The sequence below is a fragment of the Haemaphysalis longicornis genome, unplaced genomic scaffold (genome assembly GCF_048455015.1).
Source record: "Haemaphysalis longicornis isolate Haplotype H1 unplaced genomic scaffold, Haemaphysalis longicornis Haplotype H1 scaffold_4, whole genome shotgun sequence".
Taxonomy (NCBI): Eukaryota; Metazoa; Arthropoda; class Arachnida; order Ixodida; family Ixodidae; genus Haemaphysalis; species Haemaphysalis longicornis.
The window spans coordinates 87175691-87202088 of NW_027526361.1; the positions used below are offsets into that span (position 1 = coordinate 87175691).

General features: G+C 46.2%; 1 protein-coding gene across 1 annotated transcript; it reads left to right on the plus strand.

Annotated features, from left to right (window-relative positions):
• The first annotated feature begins 439 nt into the window (after nt 1-439).
• Nucleotides 440-25806, plus strand: LOC144179827 (venom allergen 3-like). The gene is made up of 9 exons (XM_077708258.1): nt 440-608; nt 4154-4288; nt 9911-9998; nt 12277-12446; nt 14091-14194; nt 15886-16007; nt 17720-17827; nt 19585-19638; nt 25751-25806. Exons 1-9 carry the CDS (start codon nt 447-449, stop codon nt 25804-25806), a joined length of 999 nt encoding a protein of 332 aa, XP_077564384.1. The 5' UTR covers nt 440-446.
• The last annotated feature ends 592 nt before the right edge of the window (nt 25807-26398 follow it).

The following is a 26398-nucleotide window of genomic DNA, read 5'->3' on the forward strand; positions in this document are numbered from 1 at the left end:
AGAGGTTTCCATCCTGCGGAGGCCAGATAGAGGGTAATGATGACAATGACGATTAAGGCGTTAGTAAGGTAGCAATGGTTGGTGGTGGGTGTGGTCTCTCCCTAGGGTGCATGTCCACGTGCTTGCCGGCGTGTAGCCAGATAGGACGGTTTCATTTAAGTGTAATAAATCCCACGTGGCTTAAATCCCACTCTCCCACGCCCACGGTGCAGTATGAACGAGAAATAAGTTTTGCAACCTCTTTTCTACCTTTGCTTATTGAGGACAGTCAACACCCCTCTATTTCTGATCGACAAACGATATCCAGATGCCCGATGCGAAAACATAGGCCCACCGTACGGTGATAATCTATTGCGGAACTCTAGTCCCTCTTAACTACGATTAAGCACCTGCTTTGCCTTTCTTTCTGTGTTTGTTTTCTTAACTAGCCCAAGACACCTTTCGAAATGGCTCCATGGATGAAACGGAGCAGGCCAAGCAGAACCCTGCTGGCTCTGCTGCTCTGGTTGCCCTGGCTGCTGCTGCCTGGCAGGTGCTGGGCCTACCCTTGCAACGAGAAGTACAGGAAGTTTTCGCTTCGACACACGATGTGCCTGCCACCTCGACCAGTGAGTTTCTTCAAAGGAATAGTTTTGTTACACTGGAGTGGTACTTCGAATATGATACGGGAAAAACTTGTGACAACTTCGTGACAGTGACAGTGTGTCTTGGTGGGGTAGTTGGAAAAGCACATTAAAGACATCAAAAGGGAACCTGGATAAGAACAAACCAAGAAAAAAAGGACGCAACGCTTGTATTCAACAAATTTAATCTTAGCAGGCATAGCAAAACAGGGCGTCGTATGTCTGCTTCGGCTTTTTTTAATACCTTTTAGCCAATCCATTGTTTCCGAAGGTGTTCTGATCCGGTAGGTCAGGCGCATCAGTACGTCCAGGTGTGAAGATAGTATTCAAGGGAGACTGCGTTCCTGCCCACGTTAAAATGGTTTACTTCATTCAGACTGTCCGACTCCGTAAACCAAAACCCCTTCAGGGCCGCAAGTGCCTGCAGAATGGGCACGTCGCGGCAGATTGTGGGGGTGCAACTGCATGTCCCGAACATGCTGGATACCAGAAGGCTGGTAACGAGATTGAAGCTATCCCCAATTGTGCCAACTATCAAGGCCCTGATGATGTCTCTTTGAAGGTATGTCCTCGTATACAGCGGGGAGTCCCTGTCCTGGAGCAGGTGGTGAAGGACAACTCCACGCAGAAGGAGGCCGCTGAGACGGTACAAAAGCACCTGCGGCACAGGCCTACACGCCGGAGGTCCTCAAGGAAAACTGGCTGTGCACCAGCTCAAGACTACGCGCAAACGGCTGTTCTCCCAGCCACCCCTGCCGCCGCCGCTGCCACCGGCCCTACTGGAGCCGGCGAGAAGGGATCGTACTTATGTTCAGCAACCCCGTCAGCTGACGGGCGCCAGGAACCAGTGCGAAGTCCTTCGCCGTTCCCTGTGCGCGCGGAATACGCCGGACTGGCGGGTTTTGAGCAACGCGGATAAGTTCTGTGTGTTGAGGTGAAACCAGCCTCACAGGAATCTTGATGTTGGCACATCCGGCGCCTCGCCCTCGCCTTCGCAGTTACAAGACCGCGATGCTGCCGCTAGTGGTTTATTAGTCACCGTTGCAGCCCCTGCAAAACTACGGTAGAGATAGTGTCCAGCCAACTGCCCCGAATGCGTGTTCCAACAATACCGCAAGCAAGGACCCGTTTTCACCTCCAAAAGGCTGCTCGTGCCTTGTGAGCCATCACTGCACATGACTTAGAAGAGTGTTCTTGCTTACGAGTGCGGCTAACTGGGAAAGTTGGTGAATGTTCATGGTAAAAACAACGCATAAAAGACAAAGACAGAGAAGGAAGAAACAAACACGGCGCTGACTCCCAACTGAAGATTTTAATGAAGAAAAACAGTCTTATAGTGTACATAACCGAAAACCCAAACAAGAATGAAAAGAGATAAAACCAGGTAGAGCTGTCCACTACGCTAAGCGATAGGCACAGCGGTAATGAGTGACCAAGATATACAATTTCTCTTTTAGAAGGGGCGAGAGATGGACAAATACATTTTTAGGGCTGCTTGGCCATTGCGTGCGCCTGAGTATTCCCTCGCGTGAATCTATCTCGGTGCTTGCTAGAATTGTTGTGCCATTGAAACACGGGACGCAGCGGGACGTGCGGGTATGCACCGCCAAGTGCACTGAGGTGTCGTTTCCTAGGGATCGTGCGTGCTCTTTTAATCTAACGTTCACACATATCCCTGTCTGGCCAACGTACGCCTTATCATACGTGTCGCAGCTAACCCAGCTAACCCAGGAGTGCTGAGCTCTGGAACATTTATTTGCGGTGGTTGCGAAGGGTCGTTATCTGTGATAGACGTTCGCCGGAAGTTCTTCTGCCGCGGCTCAACAAACACCCGTGGAAGCTTGGAGTCTTAGCTGTAACGCGGCAATCGCATCTTCCTGGAAAATTAATTAGCCCAGTTGCTTCTTGCGTCGACAGTACGTCAGTTGCACGAGGCTGGAGGGGGATTTTTTCGCCCGCGCTGGAACTTTCTGCGGGGACGGCTGTATGTCTGTCGTGTCCTATTGAGGGCGCGTAGTATCAATCATATCTGCATAGTTACTACACCAGTGGTCCCTACACCGATGTCCACCTCCACGTAACTCCAGAAAGTTATTCGTGTAGAAGTTATGCCATGTATTCGGAGACGCCGCTGCGCCAGACAGCCCGCTACTGGCAGCATGTCAGGCGGCGCGGTATATTCCAACGTTGGCCTCTTTTCCCATTAAAAGTGTAATTTTGCACAATTCTCTCCACTTGAACAAAGTTGTATTTCTGAAATTATTGTTTGTGTGTCCTCTGTATTGGCTTTTTATGTCTACATTTGCTCACCACAACAGCTGGGCTTTGTTCCTTAGGAACGAAATGCGAAAACTTCGCGTAAGTCGTATGATTCATGTAGAACTCTCAAGTATAATAACGTGTTTACGCCTTTGCAAAGATGAGAACTTTGTGGTAAATTATATACCCAGAAAGCGAATCGCGAAAGCAACGCCGAACTGAAAGTGGGAAAATACGGCGAATGTATCCTGCAGCAAAACAAAGAATGGCGCTAAAGATGGCGGCCCCAATCATATTTCACAAAAAAATACGATATGAAAGACAACTGGATTGCATATGCGACAACCACCAGCAGGCACGTGTTCTGTTTCAATTGCGCCCAATTATTCCCTTGTCGCGAGACGTTTTCTACAATATCAAAATGGGCATAGAAAGGTGGATGTTGGGAATAAGAAGAACAGACGCTTGAAGAGTGAAAACTTCAAAAATTCATTAAGAACCATTGCTACAGCGAACCACGAGTGACGTTCTGGTTATAAAGAAACGCCTACGTGCCGCATACATTAAACCCAGTTCTGCGCTAGCCGCCAGTCGTGTGTTCTAAACTACAAACTTTTCTCGCCTTCTAGTCTCTGAGTGAACAAAAGAGGATAACGCTCGCGATGTGACGCAGGAATAAATCTCAATCATAAGATTTTGCAATCGCCTCACTGGGGTCGAAGCAGGATTATAAGAACATGCCCTCGTAGATAATAAAACTATTGCCCTGAGAAAACAAAAGGACTAAGATTTACCCCACGGGTAAAAGCAAACGTATGGCAATGTGTACGACTAGAATTGTTATAGGTTGGTCTCCAGCTGGTGCGGTATTTGTGCCATTGACTGTTTTAAGATGCTTATTTTTTGGGCCCATGTACTACCGCCAAATAGTAAACGTGCAATTCCAGCAAGTGGGCTAAGGGGAGACTCGTTGCATATGATACGGTTTGCCAAGACGGGAGTTAAAATAGGTTTCAGAAGCGGTGCTTTAAAAGCGTTAGAGACCTGCAGGTTGAATTGTAAATGCAGGTGACCAGTGCAAAATTTGTTACCAAGGTGCCGTGTTTGCCCGCGCGTATTTTGGGCAACACAACGACGCATTCGAGTTTCGTGTGCCAATAAATGAGAACATTGAATTCGATTCACGGCCACGCCTAACACATGTATCACCGCGGGCGGATGAAGCACGAAGAAACTCATCGATACCACGCGTTGTGCGTCGCTTTTCACAGGACTGCCGTATATATTCTTCTGGCGTCTCAAGGAAAGAAATCAAGGAGATACTAGCAGCACACAACAGCTACCGCCGACAGGTTGCGAACGGTAAAATCCGACGTCTAGCACCTGCGGCCAACATGTTGGAGCTGGTAAGCATCCTTGCTTCGGAGTTTAACTCCCCTTCGAAAAAAAAAAAACATTAGTTGGCCTTTCCATTTTGTGAGGAACAAGTCGGAGAAGCTTTTATTTGTTGCTATACAGTGACGAACCTATATAAATGTATGACAGACAAGAATAGGCGTGCCCGCCGCGGGAAAGCGTTAGTGCTGACCGTGCCTCTGACGATGACCCTGGCCTGTAGCAGCAAAGTTGCCGCTACGTTCTGTTTTCATTTCTGTGCTTCACGCACAGTTGTTTGAGCTGTGCTTCATGCTTCACGCACGCCCCTTGAGTTGTGCTTGACGCAGTATGTCGACGAAGGCATTCATACACGTAAACAAGTCCAAATTCAGCGCCTGCAGACATCTCACAAGAGTTTGACACTCCTGCTGGTGATGACCTACCCTACTGAGTCACCTCTGCCAATCCCAACAACTCCCTCTCCTTCCCTCGTCTCCCCATAGAACCCCTGCCTTAGAATATTGTCATAATATGACGAAAAAGTGGTGATCATCTACCAAGGTTCCTGTAATTCCTGTCCTACCGCCACGGAATGATATGAACTCCTCAAGGCATGCCACCCGCCGCCTTCAACGCTGTAAATCCCTCACAAGACGTGCCTTCTTCCTAGAAAATCAGGGATCGGGGGTATAGTTATTTTTCCTCTAGTGAAATGAAACAATCAATCAAATCTTTATTAAAACAACAGGTGCAGTTGTTAGGGCACCCGCCCGGTGGAGGGGATCCCTAGTCCGGGATCCCCTGGCTGCGGCTGGCGGCGCGGGTCCTTTGCACCAGGTCAAGCTGGAACGTAGGGTCCTTGCTGGTCAACCGCGCCGTGTATAGAGGGGTTGGGGATTGGGTGCAGGTCCGGTGTCTTTTGGCACTCCCACACCTGATGGTATAGGGTACCGGGCGCTGGGCAGTAGTGGCAGGTGACTGGATAGTCTGTCGGATAAATGGCATGAAGAAGGGTACGGTGTGGATACGTGTTAGTTTGAAGTCGTCTGAACGTTGTTGCTTCATCCCTTGTGAGTTGGTGGTGTGGAATGGGGAAAATTTGCCGTTTGTGTCGGTAGTCCGCCAATATATCTGTGTAGCGCAAGAGAGGTTGCGGATTAGGTGGATGAGGTGGTGACTGCCCCGTGAGAGAAATGGCCCGGTGTATGTAATCGCGGGCAGCGGCGTGAGCCGCCTCATTCCCCTCAAGGGATTCGTGTCCTGGCACCCAAACTATATAAACTTCGGGAATGCTCTGTCTTGTTAAAAGAAGACGAAGCGCCGTTTTAGAAATTCGACCTTGTAAGTAATTTCTGCACGGTGCCTGAGAGTTGGTAAGTACGGTGATTGGGTATTGGGCAGTGATGATGGCGTGGGCTATCGCGGCTTCTTCGGCAGTATCAATCGCTGTGGTATTGACGGTGCAGGATGTGATCTCTTGGCCCTGTCCATTCACTACACAAGTTACGTGGGCCGGATGGTGCGGATAAGGAGATGCATCCACATAACAGATATTTAGGTCGTTTGCATATCGGGCGGACATGGCTCATGCTCGGGCAATTCTTCTGGCCCTGTTGTACTCTGGATGCATATTTCTTGGTATTGGGGCCATTCGTATGTGCTGTAGAATCTTCAAAGGTATGCTTGTTTTCTGATATTTAACCGGTGGAGTGGTATAACCTAATCGGTGAAGAGTTGCGCGCTCCGTCGTCGTTTTCTTCAGGCGCTCTATCTGAGAAGTGTGGTGCGCTTCTTGTAATTCCTCCCAACTGTTATGTACGCCTAATTGTACTAATTTATATGTCGATGTCTTCGAGGGTAGTCCGAGCGCAGTCCTGTAGGCTTGGCGAATAATTATATTTAATCTCGCTTTTTCGTTCCTTTTAAGGGCCAAGTACGGTGTTCCATAGGCGATTCTACTTATGAGTACTGCTTGTATTATTTTGAGCGTGTCAGGTTCTTTGAGGCCATATCGTCGATGTGCGACGCGCTGAATTATGTGTGTCAGCTGGTTGACAGTCTTCTGGAGGGGAGCGATTGTGTGGAGCCCAGAGCCATTTTTAGGGATAACAAGTCCAAGAATTCTCAAGTGAGGCACAGTTGGGACGGGTTGCTCATTTATGAATAGGTCCGGGTCTGGAACGGTGGACTTGTTTTGTTTCGGGGTACCAGCACTAAGTGTCAAAAGTGCCGATTTATCTGGGGCACGCTCAAGACCTCGTTCTCGAAGGTATCTTTGTGCCTTGTCTATAGCGCCTTGAAGTGCTTCTTGTTGCTCACCCATGGATCTTGTAGGCGTCCAAAAGGTGAGATCATCTGCGTAGATGGCGTGACAAAGGTGGGGAATATCTTGCAATAATGGTGGGAGGTCCTTCATGGCAAGGTTAAACAAAAGTGGCCAGATGACTGACCCCTGTGGGGTGCCACGAGCGATCGTCTTGAATGGAGCAGACCGTAAATGTCCAATTCCAATGGTCGCGGTGCGTTTCGTGAGGAAGGCTGCGACGTAATTGTGCACTCTCTGCCCACAATCAATAGATGAAAGGCCCTGAAGGATAGCGTGGTGACTGATGTTGTCGAAAGCACCTTTTATGTCTAGAGCCAGGATGCAGCGCTTATGGTTCTTGGGAAGCCGGTCAAGAATGTCTTCTTTAATTTGAATGAGTACGTCCTGAGTGGATAAGTGTGGGCGAAACCCATACATAGTGTTGGGAAAATAGTCATGGTCTTCAATGAATGGGGAGAGACGATTTTGGACCATATGTTCAAATAATTTTCCTACGCAGGATGTAAGGGATATGGGTCTCAAGTTCCCTGTTGTTAACGGCTTTCCAGGTTTAGGTATTAATGTTACATCGGCATGTTTCCACTGTGGAGGGATTTGTCCCGTTACCCAATTATTATTTATATAGCCTAGAAGGGCTTCTAATGATTTACAGTCGAGATTGCGGAGGAGCTTATTCGGAATTTTGTCCTTTCCAGGTGTAGTGTTCCGGGTGAGGTTTCGTGCGGCGGCTTCTATTTCGGCAAGGGTAAAGGGGGCATCCAGTTCCGGGTTAGGGGCGCCATTGTACGGTGGGAGAGGAAGCGTAAGTTGGGCGCTGTCTTTCCATGGCTTTTGTAGCTCCTCGAGGAGTTCCGCCTCTGTTCCGGGATAGTTATAAATAAGCCTCTTTAATTGATGGGCTATGGGTGATTTAGATTCCTTGTTTCCCATGAGGGATCGAAGCAGATGCCATGTTCTACGGGTACCCAGTGTACCCTGCAATTGCGTACAGCATCGAGCCCAGTTTTGTTGGCTTAGTGTTTTAGCATATTCAGCTGCTTCCTGCGTTATTTAGCTATTCTGATACGTATTTTTCGATTTGTTTTGTGCTTTCTCCATCGCTTAGTTAGCCCTCTTCGGGCCTCCCACAGATGTAAGAGGTGTGCATCTACAGCGGGGCAATCTTGCGTGAGAGGCAATTCTTTCGTTTGTTTTTGGAAAATTTCTAACATTCTCTGTGCCCATTCTTCGATGTCTTGAATGGGACCGTTTGGTGCCGATTCGCGGAATTTCTGCCAATCAGTTATGCGGGCAGTGCGAAACTTTTGTGAATCAGTGCGATAGTTCGAAATTTGCAATTGAATACTGTAATGGTCACTGCCCAGCGGTTCAAAGAGACATTCCCATGTTGGATCTTTAACTCCGCGTGTTAAAGTAAGATCTGGGGTAGTGTCTCGAGAGACACTATTACCGAGCCGGGTCGGAGTGTCCGGGGCATTGCACAAATGCAAGCTATTACCCCGTATGACATCGTAAAGTTGTTGTCGGAACCGCAGCCTTTTTACGCCACTCTTTCCGCAGAAACGCTCCTTCTGTGGCCGCCAGGCGCCACCTCCCTAGAGGAGCCCTCCATCGCTCTTCCCATAGAGCTTGCCGTTCTTTCAATCTCCACCGAACACCCCACTTACATCTTCACAGATTCGCAATCGCCAATTTGAAATTATTTTGCGATTCCATTCGCTTCTAACATAGTCACTGACATTCTCAAGAGCCACCCTTTTCACCTCTTTGGCCTGGTATGAGTACCTGGCCACGCCAGCATGAACGACAACGCAAAAGTAAACGAGCTTTCCCGATAGCTATCCACCGGGTCCGTCTATGCTCTGGCCAACCTCATACCATCCTCATTCCATTCTTTTCCGCTATCGCGAAAGCCGTAGATTCACCCTACAATCCTGTTGCCTTCTCTGCCAAGCCTAGCCTTCTCCAGACCCGTGCCTCACTCGCACCCAAACCGTGTTTCTCCACCATGCTCATACCCAGTCCCTCCGATATCCCCAGATTTCACATCGCATACGTAAGTTCTCAGGTCACCCAACCTGGCCTTCTTGCATCGCATACCCCTCTATTTCTCTCTCCTACTATGACTACCACCTCCTGAACCAACCCCTCCCCCCCTCGTACCACCTCAGGGGAAGCGTGGCTGCCTTCCCCACCGGGAACAGAGGTTTGGGCCGCCTAGGAGGCTCTTTGCCTTCATGTCCAGAAGATCTCCAAGGACATTCTTGACTCATACGAAGGCAGTGATGCCTCAGCCTCCATAGTTTAGCTGATCTGTGCCTAGGTTTGGGACGGGGCAATAAATGTTTTTCTCTCTTTCTCACTCTACCTGAGCGCGCGCGCGCTCTGCTGCGAGGGACTCTTTTCTTTCCTCCTCCAAAGCGCCGTTCTCAATTTCCAGTGGCGGCAGGTGCGAGAGTGTAGCTACGTCATCTATAAACCAAGCCAATCTCTCTCCCCTTACTTCTAATTGTCCAACCTGTTCTTTTTTTCGCGAATGGGGTTGCGGTGGAGGCGTCTTCTGCGTACACGGGGCCGCCGGATTTTCTTTCCGCCTAGCCCTATAAAGCTTTGCTTTATAAGACTGGATGAGGTGTCTGTTACCAGCATGATGAAATAGGAAAAAAACAGTTACTTTTGCCAATAATGCACAAGTTCACCTTGCACTTTGCGCAAGTGACCTATTGCGGACATGCGTGATCTGAACTACAGAAAACATGGAACAAAATGTGTTCTGAAAGAAAAAAAATTATAGCCTGGCTTCACTTAGCCACAATATTTACGAGCCTTTTTCATGAATACTACAGTTACCGCTTGCAAATAATTTTGCGCACAAAACCATAAAGTTACGGCAAGCTGGTAAGCATCCTTGCCGTTTCTTCAAGTTAGGGCATCTCTATTCGCGCCCGTCCAACCGACGGCAGAGGGCGTCAGTTGCGCGGAGAAAAAAGAATGTCTAAGCATAGCCAAGGGGACACCTAATCATTCGGGGCCAGGCACAACTAACCGCTACCTGACCTCGAATGGGGAACATATGTGGAGATTGACTCTGAGCGGAACTGGCTGGCACCTGTGAAGCCAACGTCGGAGAAAATGGCAGTACGGTAGCGCAGTCCGGTGCGCTCAAAGGAAACCTTTTTGGTCCACTGTAGCAGCCACTATGCATATGAGCCTCATCGAAGCATTAAAAGTATTTTAAAAATTGGATAAATTGGCCTACGTTAGTGGAGAGCGTGCAACCGAGGGTTAAGCGCATCTATTACTAGCTACCGATATAACATTTCAGGTTTGGGACCCCGAGCTGGCCACCGTAGCGCAAGCGCACGCAAACCAGTGCCGCTTCCACCACGACTGCCACCCCTGCAGAAGGGTTTGTAAGTTCGCCCTTTCAGCCAGCAGGCGACTGTTTGTACGTGCTTGTGGAGAGGGTGTTACGACCCGCGAGGTCAACTCTAATACTGAACATGAAGGCTGAAAGCGCCACACACCAACACATAAATGGGCGTACTCTGTGGAAGCCATGCTATATTGTGATAGCATTCATGACATGCGGTTTGTATAGTGCATGCTGCAATGAATAACTAACATTTTTTATAACGGAATGTCTTGTATAGGTATTCCTAGCTTCATCAATATTATCCGCATTGAGGCGGAAGTCCTTCAAAAAGAAGGCGTTCCAGTTCAACCTAACTCTGCCTCGTGGTGACGTTGTAGCTAATTTCAGTTTTTAGTAAGTAAATTTAGCCCGTTTCAGGCATTCCGTAGATCGCGGATTTTGCTGAGCAGCTTCATTTTGGCAAATATTGTCACAAGAAAGCAAAATACAATCAATGTTTCAACTGAGGAAAAGGAGAGAAAGTGAGACAGGACCGCATACATTTAGCTTTGTTCGTGTTAACACGTACGAGCAGCGTAGGTTATGTAAGCTTAACTGTGATCTGGCAGAGCCGTTTGCACTACCGATCTGTCGTTTTACGGTATTCGTTGCTTTTCCCCCATACTGCGAAATTTTTCTGCAATTTGCGAACCGCTAGGTCTATTAAAAGTATTTTTGTCATTCATCGTAAGATTTACTAGCCCAGCCATACTATTGATGCAGTGATGTCGCCGCACATGGATGGTTATTGCGTCCTGATCCATGGATAGCAACAATGCACACATCTAGGGCACAAATAACGCTGTTGAACCCACAGAACAAGACGGCTAGAATGAACAGGACACACTCGCCCATTTTTCCTTCCTCTAGGTGTCAAGGAGCGAGATAAGTGTGCGTAGAAGGCAACACTAAGCGAGTCAGGTTCAGTCATCTCGCAGTTAAAGTATGAACACTCTCGCACCAGATCTCTAAAAGACTGTCGATGCAACAGTATAGATCCTTCATGCCAAGGAACAACAACATAAATGAAGACAAAATTCAGGGAAGCTTGAACTCACGCAAAAAACTTGAATGGCAAAGCTGTTGTAGGTGAGCACTGCCGCACACGTAGTTGAGGTTCAGTATCATTGGTTGTTTGCATAGTTGCGGTGCTAGTAATCGTCGTCATGTGCATCAAAGAGGTCGTCATCTTCTTTGCGGTGAGTGGTGGATGCAAAGACATCCTCAGCATTGTAGAGTTCCAGCGGCTCTTTGTCATCGACTCGAGGCAGCGGTGACGAGATATGCAAGTTGTCTCGGGAAGGAGTGGCACACTCGTAGCCATACTCCAATGATACCAAATGGCTTTTAGAAAATGCATGCGGCGGCCTTGGTGACCCCTCCCAAACAGGGTGTCTTTTCATCTTTAGCATTAGCGCTGGAGTTTCTTTTTACATGCGCGGTAGCGTTTTACGACAGCGCTGGAGTTTTTGCCAAATCCACTGCGCGAGCCGCGGACCCGGCGGTTGCCGCGAGGCGCGCGCTCACGAGCGCTCTCGCTTTTCTCGCTCCTCAGGGTTATTGCGAGATTTTTTTTGTTAACGCCACTGCGCGTGCCCAAGTCGCTTGGTGGCCGCCGGGAGGCCCGCGCTGACGAACGCTCGGCATTTTCTTGGTATTCTTTTCGGCAATGGCGAACTTACAGCCAGTAACAGCAGCTTCGCTGTAAAAAAAAGCTATTTTACATAAAATATCCACCACTTCCAAAGCTACGCGCAGAGAGACAGTATTAAGTACTGATCTGTGGTTCCCTCCCAAACTCACACAGTTCTTCCAGAAACAAAGGAACAACAAAATGTAAAACTCCCCTCCATCTATCACACAAACACCCCGAAAAAAAACACGTGAGAAATTCATCTCCTCTGATTGTCTATAAATGCAAAACAAGTTCATGGAGGAAGAACTACTCACAGTTTACTAATGAGCACTTTCAAGTTAATTTAAGAAAAGTATGTGATCCCTACAAATTCCAAATAACATCAATACATTCAAGTTAGAATGGCTATGTCCTGTGTGTGTGCATGCGAGCGTGTTTGTGTATGCATGCGAGAGAGAGAGAACTTTTTAATGTGGTCTGGAGAGGTCAGCTCTGTGGCCGCTGTGTATGTATGTGTGTGCGCTGTACGTGTTTGTGTGTGTGCCTGCATGTTCATGTGTGCGTGTGTCCATGTGTGCTTGAATGTATTTCACGGATGATCCCTCTAAGTGTATACAAAACTTCTTGTGCCTGTCCCCAGCCAGGTTCACAACGGGTCAGAACCTGTTCATGCACTACTCTTCATCGCTGAAACAGCAGCCCACGAACTGGACGAACGTCGCCAAGAGCTGGTTCGACGAGTACAAGATATTTGACGTTTCCGAGGTGGACTCGCTTCAGACGGTGGAGGACTCTGGCCATTTTAGTCAGGTGACGCTGTTGCATTTATTCGTCAATTTAGGCGCTCCTTGAGGGCGGGAATTACAAGAGGGGTTGACGTAGCCATCTCAACTTTTATGCACTGGGTCAGATGTAGGAGCAGCAGGTAAAGTTTCTTCAGAGATGACGTACTATAGGGTGACTCCTGCTGATTTTTATTTTATGCCACAATGTTAGGCTCCTACGTCCTATGCCAAAATTAGAACAACCGCGGTCGGGTAGTGCTGCATGAACCTAGTGGGTAGGGTGTAGTACTCGTGCGCCGAAAGCGTTGAATTCAACAAAACGTTATGTTCAGAACAAGTTTCACGTGAATCTCCTTAAGGTTAATAGAGTACATACTCCTAATGAGGTGCCACGGAGGAGGAGAGTAAAAATCTGAGGACGTTGAAACCGTATGGATTAGACATGGTAGTATTGGACACTTCACAACAAGCAATGATGAATACGTTGACAGGCGCCTACCAGTCGTGAAAGTGAAACACTTCAAGCTGTAAACTAACCGTGTTCAGCTTACCTGATGTTTCTAATCACTCACTAAGAGAAGGAAATGCTCCTTTCGGTTTATGCTCTGGTCCCGTAACTGTCGACATCTCGCGATAAAAAAAAGGGGAGGGAATTCAGCTGCGAGGTTACGTCATATAGGTAAACTAGTAACGCAGCGAGACTGCCAGCGCTGAAGGTACGTATACAAATAAAGCCTGTGTTTCTTCACTGAAAGACAGAAGTACAGCCATGTACTTAAAAGTAGAAAAAGTTGTTAAAAATAAAATCTACAGGTTCACGAAAATCGCATGGGTCCCAGCTTTCACGATGAAAGCCGCTTTGAAGAGTTAGAGCAAACAAGACGCAGGCAAACCGGCCGAGCCGTTTGCATTTCAAAAAAAAAAAAACCGCTTCTCGGGGATAGCAACGAGGTAGTGGTCTTGGCGTATGTCTTCGCCACAAACAGGCACCCAGTTTGCGTCATTTATAGAGGAACAAGGTTCGAACAAGTTTATATGTACGTGCGGTACCATAGGTGGTAAAAGTCTGCAAAGGCTTTGCCAACATTGATTGGTAAAACGTTGATTAATAGGTAGTACCTACATAAACCATGTATTTAATGTGGTTACTACGGAAGGCACTTAGTCTGTGGCAGTAATTTTTAGTTATGAGTTCTACAGAAAACCATGAGTTCTACAGAAAAAACAAAGAAAATAAAGCAGTGGCAATATTTGACGGGATATAAAACAAAGGTAATTCAACACTCCTAACCAGTTAGCAGGTGGTTGCAGGTTGAAAAATACTAAAAATAAACGACAAAAAATACAAAAGTCAGTCTTATCCCTGATGAAACACTTCACCAGAAAAAAGGTTGTGAGCAAATAGGCATCTTAGAGTGGCTTTGTTAGGAGGAAAGTTTTCAGTTTTTTTTTCTAATTTGTAAATTGGTTGGCAGATTTTGATTGCCGGGGATATGGCGTTTCACAGCCAGATTTCATTTAAGTGGGTGGTTTCTATGCCGTAGTTTGCATGAACTGGAGGTAAAATAAAATTGTGATTATGGGAAAACTTTTTCATGGTAGGATTCAGTAGGTTATGGTCTACAGGGCCTTTTTGGTTCATCGTGCCTTTTTTGTACAACTGAAACAGATGATATGGGCGGAAACGAGTCACGTCGGATGCGGCAAAGCGCGCTTCAAGATCAGAGGAGAAGACTGGTACAAGACTCTTTACACATGCAACTACGGCCCTGTGTAAGTTAATATTAAGTAACAGTTTCGAGTTTCTCTTCACGTGCAAAATAGAACACTTGTTTTCATCTTTTAAATGCAGCACCTGTTGTTCAGGCAACCTCCACATGTGAGCTCAAACAAGAAGAGTAAAGGAGGCATGGAATGGAGTGAGGCATTACCATGTGGAAGCGGGAAAGTTAAATTGGAACCTTTCGTCAATTTGAGGAATGAGGGCTAGGCGCAAACGTGTTGTAGAGTTAAGTTCGTTGGAAAGTGGTACAAAGCCAAATGTAGGTACTCTACTTAAATGTAACTGTCAACCACGCTGAAACTTCTGTCTAGCTTTCGTCCACTTGTACCGCCACTGAGCATAATCTGTAATTCTCATCCTTGAACTCTCAATTATGTTCTCGATGGTGTTTGTGAAGGTTTGAGGGAAGCGTACATCTTGCAGTTGCTCTTTAGACTTACTGAACAAGATAAGCCATCCACCAATCTCAAGATGCTCAGAAAACCTAATTTAGTGTATCCTTGAAAATTATAAATGAAGCACTCTAGATACCCCCTGAAGACAGGCCGCAAATAATTTTGGAGCGTTGATGTCTGCTCGTCTTATGCCTCTGCTAATCTAGAACATTTAAGCCTCCTTGTGAAATGCTATCGTGCCAACACGTCATGCACTGCATGTGTTTTCGAAGGCACTTAAGTAAGTCTTCCCCATTCCCTGTGTGGGAAAACCGCGATTTGGCGTGTAGTGGCGCCAGAAAATGGAGACGCAAAACCAGGCATCCATGTCACCGCGCGTCTTGTTCCACAAATTTCATAAAACAACTAAAAGCCCTGCACATGCTGCGTGCTGCATGTACAGTGCTTTTTTTTTAGAACGTGGTCTCGTAAATTCACAGGAATTTCTTCTTCCTGGAACTGCCGGGATGTATTGGCGTGCGTTAAAATGTGTCCACCTTACTAGAAAAAGCATTTTGTAAACTGCTAGTGGCTGTCACAAAGCCAGTGAGACAAATACGTTGTGATATTCACAAATTCTTGGTCCAATTACTTGTGACGGCACCTGCACATTCGTCCTTCGTTGTCTTCGTTGCGTTACTCATTCGAACCACGTGACATTTACACTTGAGGTTCAAAGAGGATTTACAACACTCTGGTCTTTGTATGCTTGTAGTGGCGGTGTTTTCCAAAGAATGAATCGCTTTTCTTCGTCTAGGAATGCCGTATAAATGGTTTCATCATATGTGAATAGCAACGCTAAAACATGATTACATGGTTCCTGTTAAAAAAGAAAAGCAATAGCTAGTTTAACTACGAGCCTATTTAACAGAAATTCGAAAAAACGTGTCGAATAAGACGCAAAAAAGTGCGTTACCATCATCAATATAAAAAGCAGAAATCCTGAACCCTACATATATTGCTATCGCCATTTATCATTGTGCGAAAGAACCTTCCTACAGTTAGCTGATGGGCCGATATTTTATTACACGGTCGTTTTCGGGTGAAGTTTCATTGCAAAATACGTCTGCCCAAATGTCTGTTAAATCTGCAGAAAAGTTTTCAACTGTCGCTTCTTCAGAAAAGGGTGTTAACACTACGACTGATTAAACTTTCGAGGGTGTTTTTTGATCAGGAAAAAACATAGAGCCGGCATTTCAACACATAGAATGCGACTATCAAGTTTTTTGTTACCCCTTCTCAAACAGTGGCAATGTGATAACTTCGAAGATTTACGAGAAGGGCCGTCCCTGCAGCCGGTGCCCCAACAACACTGTCTGCAGTGCCTCTAATCCTGGTCTGTGCGGCGTCCGGGGTAGAACTCTCATCCGTAAGTACTGCTGGCCAAATAACGACGTGGGTGGCTGCACAATAATAATCCTGGTCTTCAGTTCAGTTCAGTTCATTTTATTGTAACCGATAACAAAGGTACAGTGCATGGTCAATGATAATAAAGAAAGAGGTCCCGAAGTGTGTATTCGCTCATTCGTATGGCGTAGCATGCTAAGCGATATGGCTCGGCTAACCTCTCTTTTACCAATAAATACATTCTCTCTCTCTCTCTCTCACTGCGGTGTGACTGCGAAGCGTGACCGCGTTCTTATGATAGTTGTGTTTATTATTCCGAGAGAATCACACTCCCAACGGTGTTCAACTGCCTCGCACCTGCATGTTCATCTTCAAAATGTAGTCAGAAATCTCAATGTCTGGCTACACTATTCAAAGTCAAAGTTTGAAAGTCAGTGTATATTTCAAAGCTACATCGAAGTGAAAAAAATGCATTGAAGGGGCAAGGAAAAAAGTTGCTAGAAGCGGCTTGACACAGCCCTTCAGCATTGCTAAGATAATTATTATTTCACTCAGACAAGATAATTATTATTTCACTCTAACCATCACATTATCAGGAGAATGCCTTGCAGATAGTATCAATTTAAGTTTAATACTGAGCTGTAACCCGCTACCTTACTTTAACTGAGGCCTGGAACCAACTGAGCGTTCAGCTTTGCTGTTACTGGGGAGGTGTCTCGAAGACCTGAAATCGGCCTCATAGGTGTGGACGTGTTTACAACTTTAAGATGTCTTCGTAAGTTTATCCGTCATAGCGAGTTTTAGCTGACCGTTTTTCACGGTACGCTCCGCTCCGGTAGGAAGCGGGAGCGCCATTGCGCATGCATGGCGCGCTTGGCCGCGTACGGTATTGGCTCCGGTTGCGCTGAGCGGGCCGCCAATACCGGAGCGGAACATCGAAAACGGTCAGCTAAAATTCTCTAATATGGTTTACTTTAAAATCCTGCCGGAATAAATATGACCATTGGGACCAGTACAAAAACTGAGAATGAATCTAAAAGGAGAAAAGGCTGGTGCACTTGGAAACGTTTAGCCTCTTATACACCGCTCGTGGTGGGGCGCACCACTGGCTGGCACCGTATGACGTGTTACCTTTTTCTTTTAGCCATAAAAGTTTCAGCCAAATTTAGCTCTCAAGATTGGGAGCACCCTCTAAAAATGCGCATTGTCGGGAAATAGGCGTCGTTCGCCTTTGAAAAGGCACTTTCGAACATGTTGAATTACCTCGCGCTAAAGTTGCGGTGATAAGTATTTTATTACTTCAATTAAAGAAGTAAGCAAAAATCCTTCATTACATTACTGATTTCCACAAGAAAGATTGTACATTAATGTAACTTCGTTACAGTAAAATCATTGCTTCCAAGTGGGCTCGTAAATGGTTGTAGACGTGCACTCACGTTCCACTTCTGTGGTGGAGCAACTCTCATGCGCTTGGCAGGGGAATGTAGCACTGCAGAGAGTGAGGCATCTTTTTTTTCTAGTAGAATAAATTGCCCTCTAGGAATAGAAATGGCGTTCAAATTTTTCCATAGGCACCGTTTTAATACTTGGCTGATCGATCTTTGATGTGCCTAGTCTCCACCAGAGACTGCTTAACAAGCAGGGGGGCACATAAGATGCGTCTGGGAAACTGCATAGATGTCACATTAAACTTTTTGCATTCTGCACGTGCTTACGTTTTCATAACAATTTCAGAGCTCAAGCTTTTAGGGGCCCACTTCTGCGGTTTCGCGGTGCCGTCGTACCTCGATGTGACCGAGCGAACGAAGAGGACACCGAAGGCAGACGACGTAGAGCGAGGAGGCAAGCGCAGGAGGATAGCACGGCGAAAGTGTAAGGGGGAGGGCAGTATTCCGAGGCTGCGAAAGACCTGTGTTGGAAAACCGCGCCTTCGAGTGTCGTGCAGCCCGAAATAGGAGACGCGAAATCAGGCATTTATGAAAGGAAGCCTCTCAAGTTCACCAAAAGCACAGAAGCCCAGCACGCGCTGCGTTCTGCACGTGCGTCGGTCCTTCGTCGTCCTCTTCATTGTGTGGCTCATCCTAACCACGTGGCATTTGCGCGGGAGGTTCGAGCACGGTTTACCGCAACATGCTCGGCGGTGGCGACGCGCTGCGGGATACCGCCACAGTAGCGCGCCGCACCGTGCGTTCGCTGATCGCGTAATCACTTTCTTAGACGCATCAGCTATGCGCCGTGACAGATGAGGCTGCAGTTCGCGCTGCGCTCGAATTTTGCGTTAGGGGGTATCGTAATCGACAGTACATTTTCTTCAAAACATTTTTAACGCTAAAACGTAATCGTTTCGACAGGAAGTTGTAATGTGTTCTCCAATAACAATGATTCCGCAGAGCAAAAGAGACCGCCACCATACACCAGACAGCAACGAATAGGCCCAGGAGGCTTCCTACGATACGGTAAATACGGTAAGGACCTTTCTTTGTCCGGTCTGTTGTACTGAGCACACCACCCGCAACATAAAATTGGTTTTTACTTGCAATCGAAAAATCGAAAAAAAAAACACTGATAACATCAGTTATGAATTCATGTTTGCCTCAAATATGCCTAAAGTTTTCTTTTTGCTAAACAATGTTAATATATATAATAACAGAGTTAATAAACATATTTAATAATTATGAAAGGTTTTGCCTATATGAAAACCTCGTTCAAAAAGCGTTGTAGCTTTTGGGCAGGCGGCTGAATCGAGGGACAGACAGACAGACAGATGGACAGACAGATGGACAGACAGACAGACATGCAGACAGACAGGCAGACAGACAGACAGACAGACAGACAGACAGACAGACAGACAGACAGATGGACAGACCTAAACTGATTAAATATTTACGGACGATCATTCTGATACATGCAGTTTGGTCAGCGCCACCAGCAATACTCCGGTTTTGCAACAAACCGATTTGTAGGGACTAGCCTTATACCCTTCCCTCCTTCTGCTCACTCCCCCATCCCATGACGGTTTATGTCTTCGGCGTACTGTTTTAGGCAAACTAGATGGATATGGGTTTCGCTTCTCTTAGTCATCATCTAGTAGACTGTCAATCATATTGTTACCCCATCATTCAGTCGCTCGTACAGTTAGCGCCGCCGTTTTAAAAACGAAGTAACTCGGGCAGTAATATACCATAGTAAAAACAACGAACATATATGGACCCATATCGTAGAACGCAATATTGTTCGACTACTTTAGGTTGTATGGCTTAGGAAAAATATATAAGAATCCTAGCGTGCATAAGTTCTCAGGCCCTTCTGGACAACGAATTTTGCGTTGAAGAAACAAGCATGCAAGAAATACATATTCGTAACGAGTTCTTGTTGTGATAGTGATCCAAAGCCGTTTGCTTTAATAGTCCTCTAAAGCGGCGAAGTTAAAGAGTACATCGCAAATCTCTGTCGTGTCGGTATGCCCGTTTTGGGATATCCCTGAAAAAACGAAACAGAAACAGAGCAGCACGAAAAGTTCTGGCAACACTTCCTGTCAATTTTACATTTTGGACCTCATCATTGAAAGTATCTTTTTGCATGCCTCATTACCCTTGCAGGACACAATGACGGCTACATGTCAGGGTACCGTTTCCCACAGCCACATCAACAAGGTAAGCTGACTACGGTTCCGAATGAAGGGTACTAAGCTGCTGGAAACAACAACTGTTAATGTTTCATTCGAGGTGCTCATTCAGCGGGTTTGTGGTGAACACTGCTTATTACCAATAGCGCGGAGATTTAGGCGCTTGGTATCGTGTAATGTCACTGTTTAGGGACCTACGATGCACGAAATTAAATTTCGCTCGTTTTACGCTCCGAAGCGACACCTGGTTTATGATTCGTGCCACGCTGGAAGGCGACGAATTTATTTAGACATTCAGGGTATCTTTGTCGTGCGCCCCGGTATAAGCACACAGATATTTTTGTTTTCCGTCTCCATCACTGAAAAACAACCGCGCGTTCACAATAAAGCCGCGCCTCTAAGCTCTGCAGCGCAAGGGCTATGCGACTGAGCCACCACGGTAGGTCATGATGCATCAGAAGCATTGATGAACGATGTAATGACTGAGTCCTGTTACCAAATCATCGCATCCCACGTGTAACTTCAATCGTGCAGAAACATCGTAATGTAAGCTGCATCCGTCGGACTTGCGCAAAGTAATCCTTGTTTTCCTTACACGGCTTAGTTACTGCCATAAAGCTTCAATGCAATACCCGAAAGCCAAGTTTACGAAAATATAAAGCTTGACCCTCATACACCTGGCCTCCTAAGGTTCTTTACTACTAAACACAGATTCATTACTACTAAATACACAGATCGCACCCGTGTCCTCGTGCTCAACAGCGCAAGCCTTAGCCACTGAGTCACCGCGGTGGGGGATTTTCTGAGGGGATTAGTTCTAAAATGTTTGTGCTGAGTGCATACTACCGTTTTAGATAAGCGGAACGAGTAAAGGATATCTGTAATAAGACATGATATATTAACAAATCACCGCGCATTGAGCCCAGAGTGACTACGAAGGGGATGTCCCACACAATGCTAATTACTGGAAGCAACCATTTGTCGTACCGTATTTCAGACGCCATGGGGACGATTCGAACAATTACACATACAGGGTGGTGCGACGATAATTGGAACACTTTAAAATTTTCTCATGAACGAACCACCGCGCCCAAACTTTGCACGAAGGTCGCATTTGTGGTCTATTTTGTTTGACACCATGAACAACGATGGTGCTTACTTGCTCATTCTGAAAGTAAATAAAAACAATTTTTGCCCATGGGAAAATGGCGGCTGGTTTTTACCTGCGAGCCAGCGTAAGTTGATCTTGGAACGACAGCGCCACCTGTGGTATCCACAGCGAAACGCACGTTTGGGATTCAGGGTAGGAATGCGCCAAATGGTGCAGCAGACCATCAGGTAATGCACTTAGGAAGGACGCAAATGAGCGAGCAGGCGATCAGAAAACCCGCTTTCACATTTTCTGATCGTGCCCACATACCACCCGCCTCCACCTCATCTTCCCCACCCAACAACCTTCCCTCTGCGCTTACTGTCCCCAGCCTGGCACCCTCTACCACATCATATGGGAGTGCCAACGAACTGCAGACTTGCCCCCCCTTTACAACCCGACCGTCGAGCAGTGGAGGGCTTCCCTGGCCAGCCCGGACCCGGATATCCAGCTTAAGTTGGTGACCCTAGCAAGGACGGCCAACCGAAGTCAAAGCATCCCGGACTAGGGACGCCTTCTACGGAGCGAGGCCCGCACATCAGCCTCTGCTGGAGAAATAAAAATAATTTTCCCTCTCTCTCTCTCTGCTACACCATTTGGCTCCTTCCTACTGTGAACCCCAAACATGCGTTTCGCTCTGCATAGCCCAGGTGGCACCGTCATTCCAAGATCAACTTGCGCTGGCTGGCACGTCCAAATCAACCACCATTTTCCTTTAGGCGAAAACCGTTTTTATTTATTTGAAGTATAAACAAGTAAGTACCATCGTTGTTCCCGGTGTCAAACAAAAATAGACAACACAATGCGACCTTCGTGTGAAGGTTGAGCGCAAAAAAAGTGGCGGTTCGTTCAGGAAAAATTTTTAAACTGTTCCAATTATCGTCGCCCCACCGTGTACTGTATACGTGGAATCTAATATACACGTCTTTGCATTCGGTAGTTAATCTTAGTTAATCTTTTAATACTGAAAAAGTGTTATGTATATAATCCCCTTCGCTAAAGCTGCTCTTAATATTGTAGAAAACTCCTGATAGCTAAACAAACTTCCTGTTACAGAATCGTTTCGTGAAATATTATGGGGACCAAATGCAGTTCAATAGGCATTGTGAGGACGAGTTTGAGAGAACACGCGTAAGCAATGTGTTTCTGATGCGGTCGTCTGAAACATCTAAAACTAAAATATGCTCGATTAGCTAACTAAAGGATCGCTGTGAGGACAGTGCACCTTTAAGCCCTGACATGATTCAAGGGTAAACGTGGGAAGAGCAAACGCGAGGGGCCTGAGGATGCTGCGAGACCTACGGCGCTAGCGTGCACATGTAGCAGAACATGGCCAACATAACTTACTCCAGTCCCGAATCCCTTCCGCACGTTATATCAGCACCCTTCATACCGCGCGTGATGTGAGCTTTAGTCGGCTCTCATAGAAGCCACTGAAATGTGAGTGCGTGCGCCCAACGATTGCAGTTCCTTTTATCGCAATCATAAGCATGAGCAGCCTGTGCAAGCTGGCAGAACAATTTATCACTGTGCTTTTTGTAAATGTTTGCACCGCACACCAAACTTGTAGAGTAATTAGCCTATGGCCTGGATTAGGAAAAGGGGCAACATTTTATATACCGATATGGTTCTGTAAGTAATGCTTGCACAGTATTTCGGGAAAAGCTGCCCCGATAGCCTAAAAAAACGCGTCAAGCCTAGGCCCTCTTCTGTCCTTGCCATCTTGGTCAGCAACGTGGTGTCTAAGCGGACTGAGGCGCGTAATGAAGTCTATGCCTCCTGTCCTAACCTAGCTAATGGTGCTCCTAGAGTTCATCTGTATTGCCCAAGGGGAGCTATAGGGAGAAAGACTAGGAGCGGATAGTGTTCCTGAATAAGGATACGCATCACGATGCGCAAATTGAGGCGTCCCTGTTCCAGTCCATGGAAAGCTGGTGATTTAAGAGGCCCGGTGGAAAGTAGCTCATAAATGGGAAAAAAATAATGAAAAAAAAAAAAACAAGACACGCCACAGCCCTGTTTTCGTGTCCCCCGTTCGTGCCCTCTGAGGCTGTTGGCGTCTCCTGTCATCGTCGTCGCAATCGTCGTCTCATGTAGTCACGTTACTAAAAACCGGAAAACTCGTTTACACCTCGCGTTAGAACGCAACGCGTACTAAAAAAAGCACCGGGACACTCGTTTGCGCCTCGCCTGGAACGCTCTGTGCTTCAAATACAAGAGACTTTTACAGCAAAGCTGTATACCTCTACCCCCGACGGTTTCATCTCCGTTGGGAAAAACACCACGGCGTCAAGAATAGACTTATAGACTGCATGCCTCACGCCTCTCTAGGTTTCACGTTCGTAAAGATGGCCCGGGATTTTTTTGTCACTGTTTGAGCTACTTTCAACTAGCACATATTAAAGTCGAGGTAACAGGATTTGCTTTTCTCGGAAGCGATCACAAGGCCACATACTCTCACACTGGTTTCTCAGCATTTAAACATAAACCAAGAGTGTGTGCGTAATCGAAGAGAGAGACAGAGAGAAGAGCAAACGGAAAGGCCGAGGGGTTATCCAGGGTTTAGAGCCCGGATTGCTACTCGACACTGGTGAAGGGGTGTGCAGCGGATGAAAGAGAGGGCAGGCGAAAAAGAGTGGAAAAGAGCAGTGCCGCTCACACATTTTAGTCCCTTTGTGGGCACTATAGTCTTTCAGCTACGCCTTAGTCCTTCATAAAACTCAAAAGGGCTTTTGTTGCCTTCTGCGAAGTCGATTGTTGGGGTCGGCATCCTAGAATAGTCTCTACCTAGAACGGTGGATTGTCCAATCGAAACGATGTGAGAGAACAAGGACGACACATTTATTCTATAGGTGTATTTTCGTTACCAATTACAGTTTATTCGGCGACAGAACAAATGGTGACAAGAAGCCAAAAAAATAAGCCTTCTTTCAGAAACAGACCCACTAGTTCTCCTCAGTGACACTCCAGGCAAATATGCGAAAAGAAAGAGAGAACGCGAATTTGCCATTCACATTATTGGTTCTTCAGGGTATGCTTTGTTCTTATGCAGTGTTTCATTTTTGTGCATATTAAGGTGGAGTGCAGCATCCAAGTTTCCGGCTCTACAAATTTGGAGTGCCGATGAAACAAGGTAAGTAGCCATTGGCGGACTATTTCATGGGCAATGTTGTTGATTAAGTTTAACAGGCCGTCATCATTTCAGGAATGATGACGGCCTTCGCATTCTCACTTTGCTCCATGAGAAAATCCAGAAAACACTGGAGGACTTGCCTCACGTTTTCTTACGAAATCAATTTGTGGCGTTGTAGTCAAAAGATCGGGGGGAAAGCCCCGGAGCTGATCACTGGTTTCCGTTAGTCTTACCATTCTTGTCAGTCAGAACTCCACGTGCGCAAATCTCGCGGCCGCGTATCGGTGAAGGACTGTAGGGCTGGTGGACGTCTTGTTTAATTGTTATTTAATTATTATTCTTTATGTTAAGGGTACGTTATATTGAGGCGGGTCGTGTATTGCAATATAGCCCGGCATCCCTCACGATCAGCATTAGTAAAGACAATAAACCCAGAATTTTTACCAAAAATTTGCCATCCTCATTTACACCGATGGTAAAAAAGCGTGGCTGTTTTCTGAAATAGTGTTCTGAATGGTGCACGAAAAATTCCTTGGGACACTTAGGTATGCTTACATGGTCTGAAGGCAAAAGCCTGGTACACTTATTGACCTGTATCGGAGTCTCTTTATTGGCTCTCGTTTCTTTTTTTTTTTTTTTTTTTCTGGTGCGCATTATATCGACCGCCTGTTTTAAAGCGGAGCTTTCAGCCTCTCAATGATGTCGTCTGCAGTCAACCGAAAACGTACAGCCAGAAACCCAAGTTCCTCTCACGATAATGATGGTCGTGGGGGAAATGAAGAAGAATTTAAACGCTTCCCTACTTGGAATGGAACCTGGGTCCGTCACGTTAAGAAGCCGGCGTCTATCGGATTGCGCCATTACCGCATGGTCGAAGAAGTTCGGATTTGGAGAAAGGTGCGTCGACGTGCAAAAATAGACATAAAATGCACCCCCGGTTTAACGAGGACGATGGTTGAACGCTACGTGAAGCCATGGGATGCCCGTATCAGTGAAGCACTCGAGAGCAAAATCTCAGTCCAGTAAACCGTCGCGATAAGAAATACCTTACGTGTATGGCAAGGTGGTGTGACGTCGGTCCGCTCGCTTCTGGGTTGATTCCTTTGCTGTTGGACTTGCCTTTGGAAAGCTTCCTGCTCCACCATCGTTTTCCTTTAGATAGAGAAGTAGGGTGGTTTAATTTTTCGTCTTACGGCGTGTTTTTGTCTCGTGCGGCTCTTTGTTTGCTTTTGGTTTTTTTCTTTTACTGCGCAAAAAAAAAAAAAAAAACGCTAGCCACAAAACTGGCAGACGCCACAGCTTCCCTGGAAGCAAGGGTTCCGCACCACTGATATCCACATGCTCTACTTACATTCCGTCACGTTAAGGTGTTCACGACATGCACTATTCTACAACTTCTGCGTTTCCAATAGACTGTTTTTTTTTAATTTTGGGAAGCAGGCACATTGACTCCTCAAAGCTCGCCATTCCTTACCAATCCCTCAAAGGGGTACGCCCTTGAAGAAAGTAACAACAACTTTTGCTCTACGCTTGCAATGGCGAAATAAAGATGAAGATGTGGTAGCGCATTGGGCTGGTGCAGTGGAGGTCTAAGTTAAAATGTAATTCGTATCACGCATGGGATTTTAATTTGCTCTTTACAACGGCAGGCATTTTCTTAATTGGACCACGACTACTTCAACAACGCATTTCTACAAAACGGGAACCTAGGAATTTTTTCTAAAAATATATACCTTAGAAGTAAAGTCCAGCAGCGTAGAAGAGCTCAGTACTCTCAAGCCTTGAAAGAGCGCCATAACAGACAGGAAGATGCAAAAAGTGGAAACGTTGTTGGAATTATACGCTCTCTTTTTGCAGACTTGCGGTCGTACCCCGCGTCAATGCCTCCCCGGCACGACCAAGATCATCCTTGAGTCAGTGCTCGGCTTAGAGGCAGTCATTGTAGGATCTTTAGTTCTATTCCTGCCACAAGAATATGGCGTCGTTAGGGCATAGATGTACAAAACTGCGACGAAAAGTGCCCCTAATCATGCAAGAAATTTATTTATTTATTTATTTATTTTATTTATTTATACATACTGCAGCCCGATCGGGATATCGCAGGAGTGGGTTGGTACATAGAATGCAAAACAATTTTCTTCACAGAATAATACAGATAAAAACACAACACATTGAAATTCACTTATTCATAAAGTATAGACATAATAGATAATAAGTACAGCAAGACATTGAAATTATGCAAAACTGAGATAATGCAATCAATTTAAATTCTGCAGAAATTTTTTCAAAGGCAATGACCTAATTTTACCTGGTAGTAGATTCCATTTTTCAATTGTTCGCGGGAAGAAGCTGTACTTAAATAGATTAGTTCGTGGATGAAAAGTTGCAAGGTTGGGTTTGTGGCTATTTCTAGTAGATTTAAGTTTATCGGGCGACAAATAGCTGTTCTGTAATGAGTAACGCGGAGTATTCGTAAGAATATGTAAAAGTTTGACATTCCCGTTC

Excerpts from the sequence above, each read along its gene's own strand:
- LOC144179827 (XM_077708258.1), top strand. The coding sequence starts at position 447 with ATGGCTCCATGGATGAAACGGAGCAGGCCAAGCAGAACCCTGCTGGCT. Across the intron at positions 609-4,153 it reads TGTGCCTGCCACCTCGACCA|GACTGCCGTATATATTCTTC; the intron begins GTGAGTTTCTTC and ends CGCTTTTCACAG. Across the intron at positions 12,447-14,090 it reads ACTCTGGCCATTTTAGTCAG|ATGATATGGGCGGAAACGAG; the intron begins GTGACGCTGTTG and ends CAACTGAAACAG.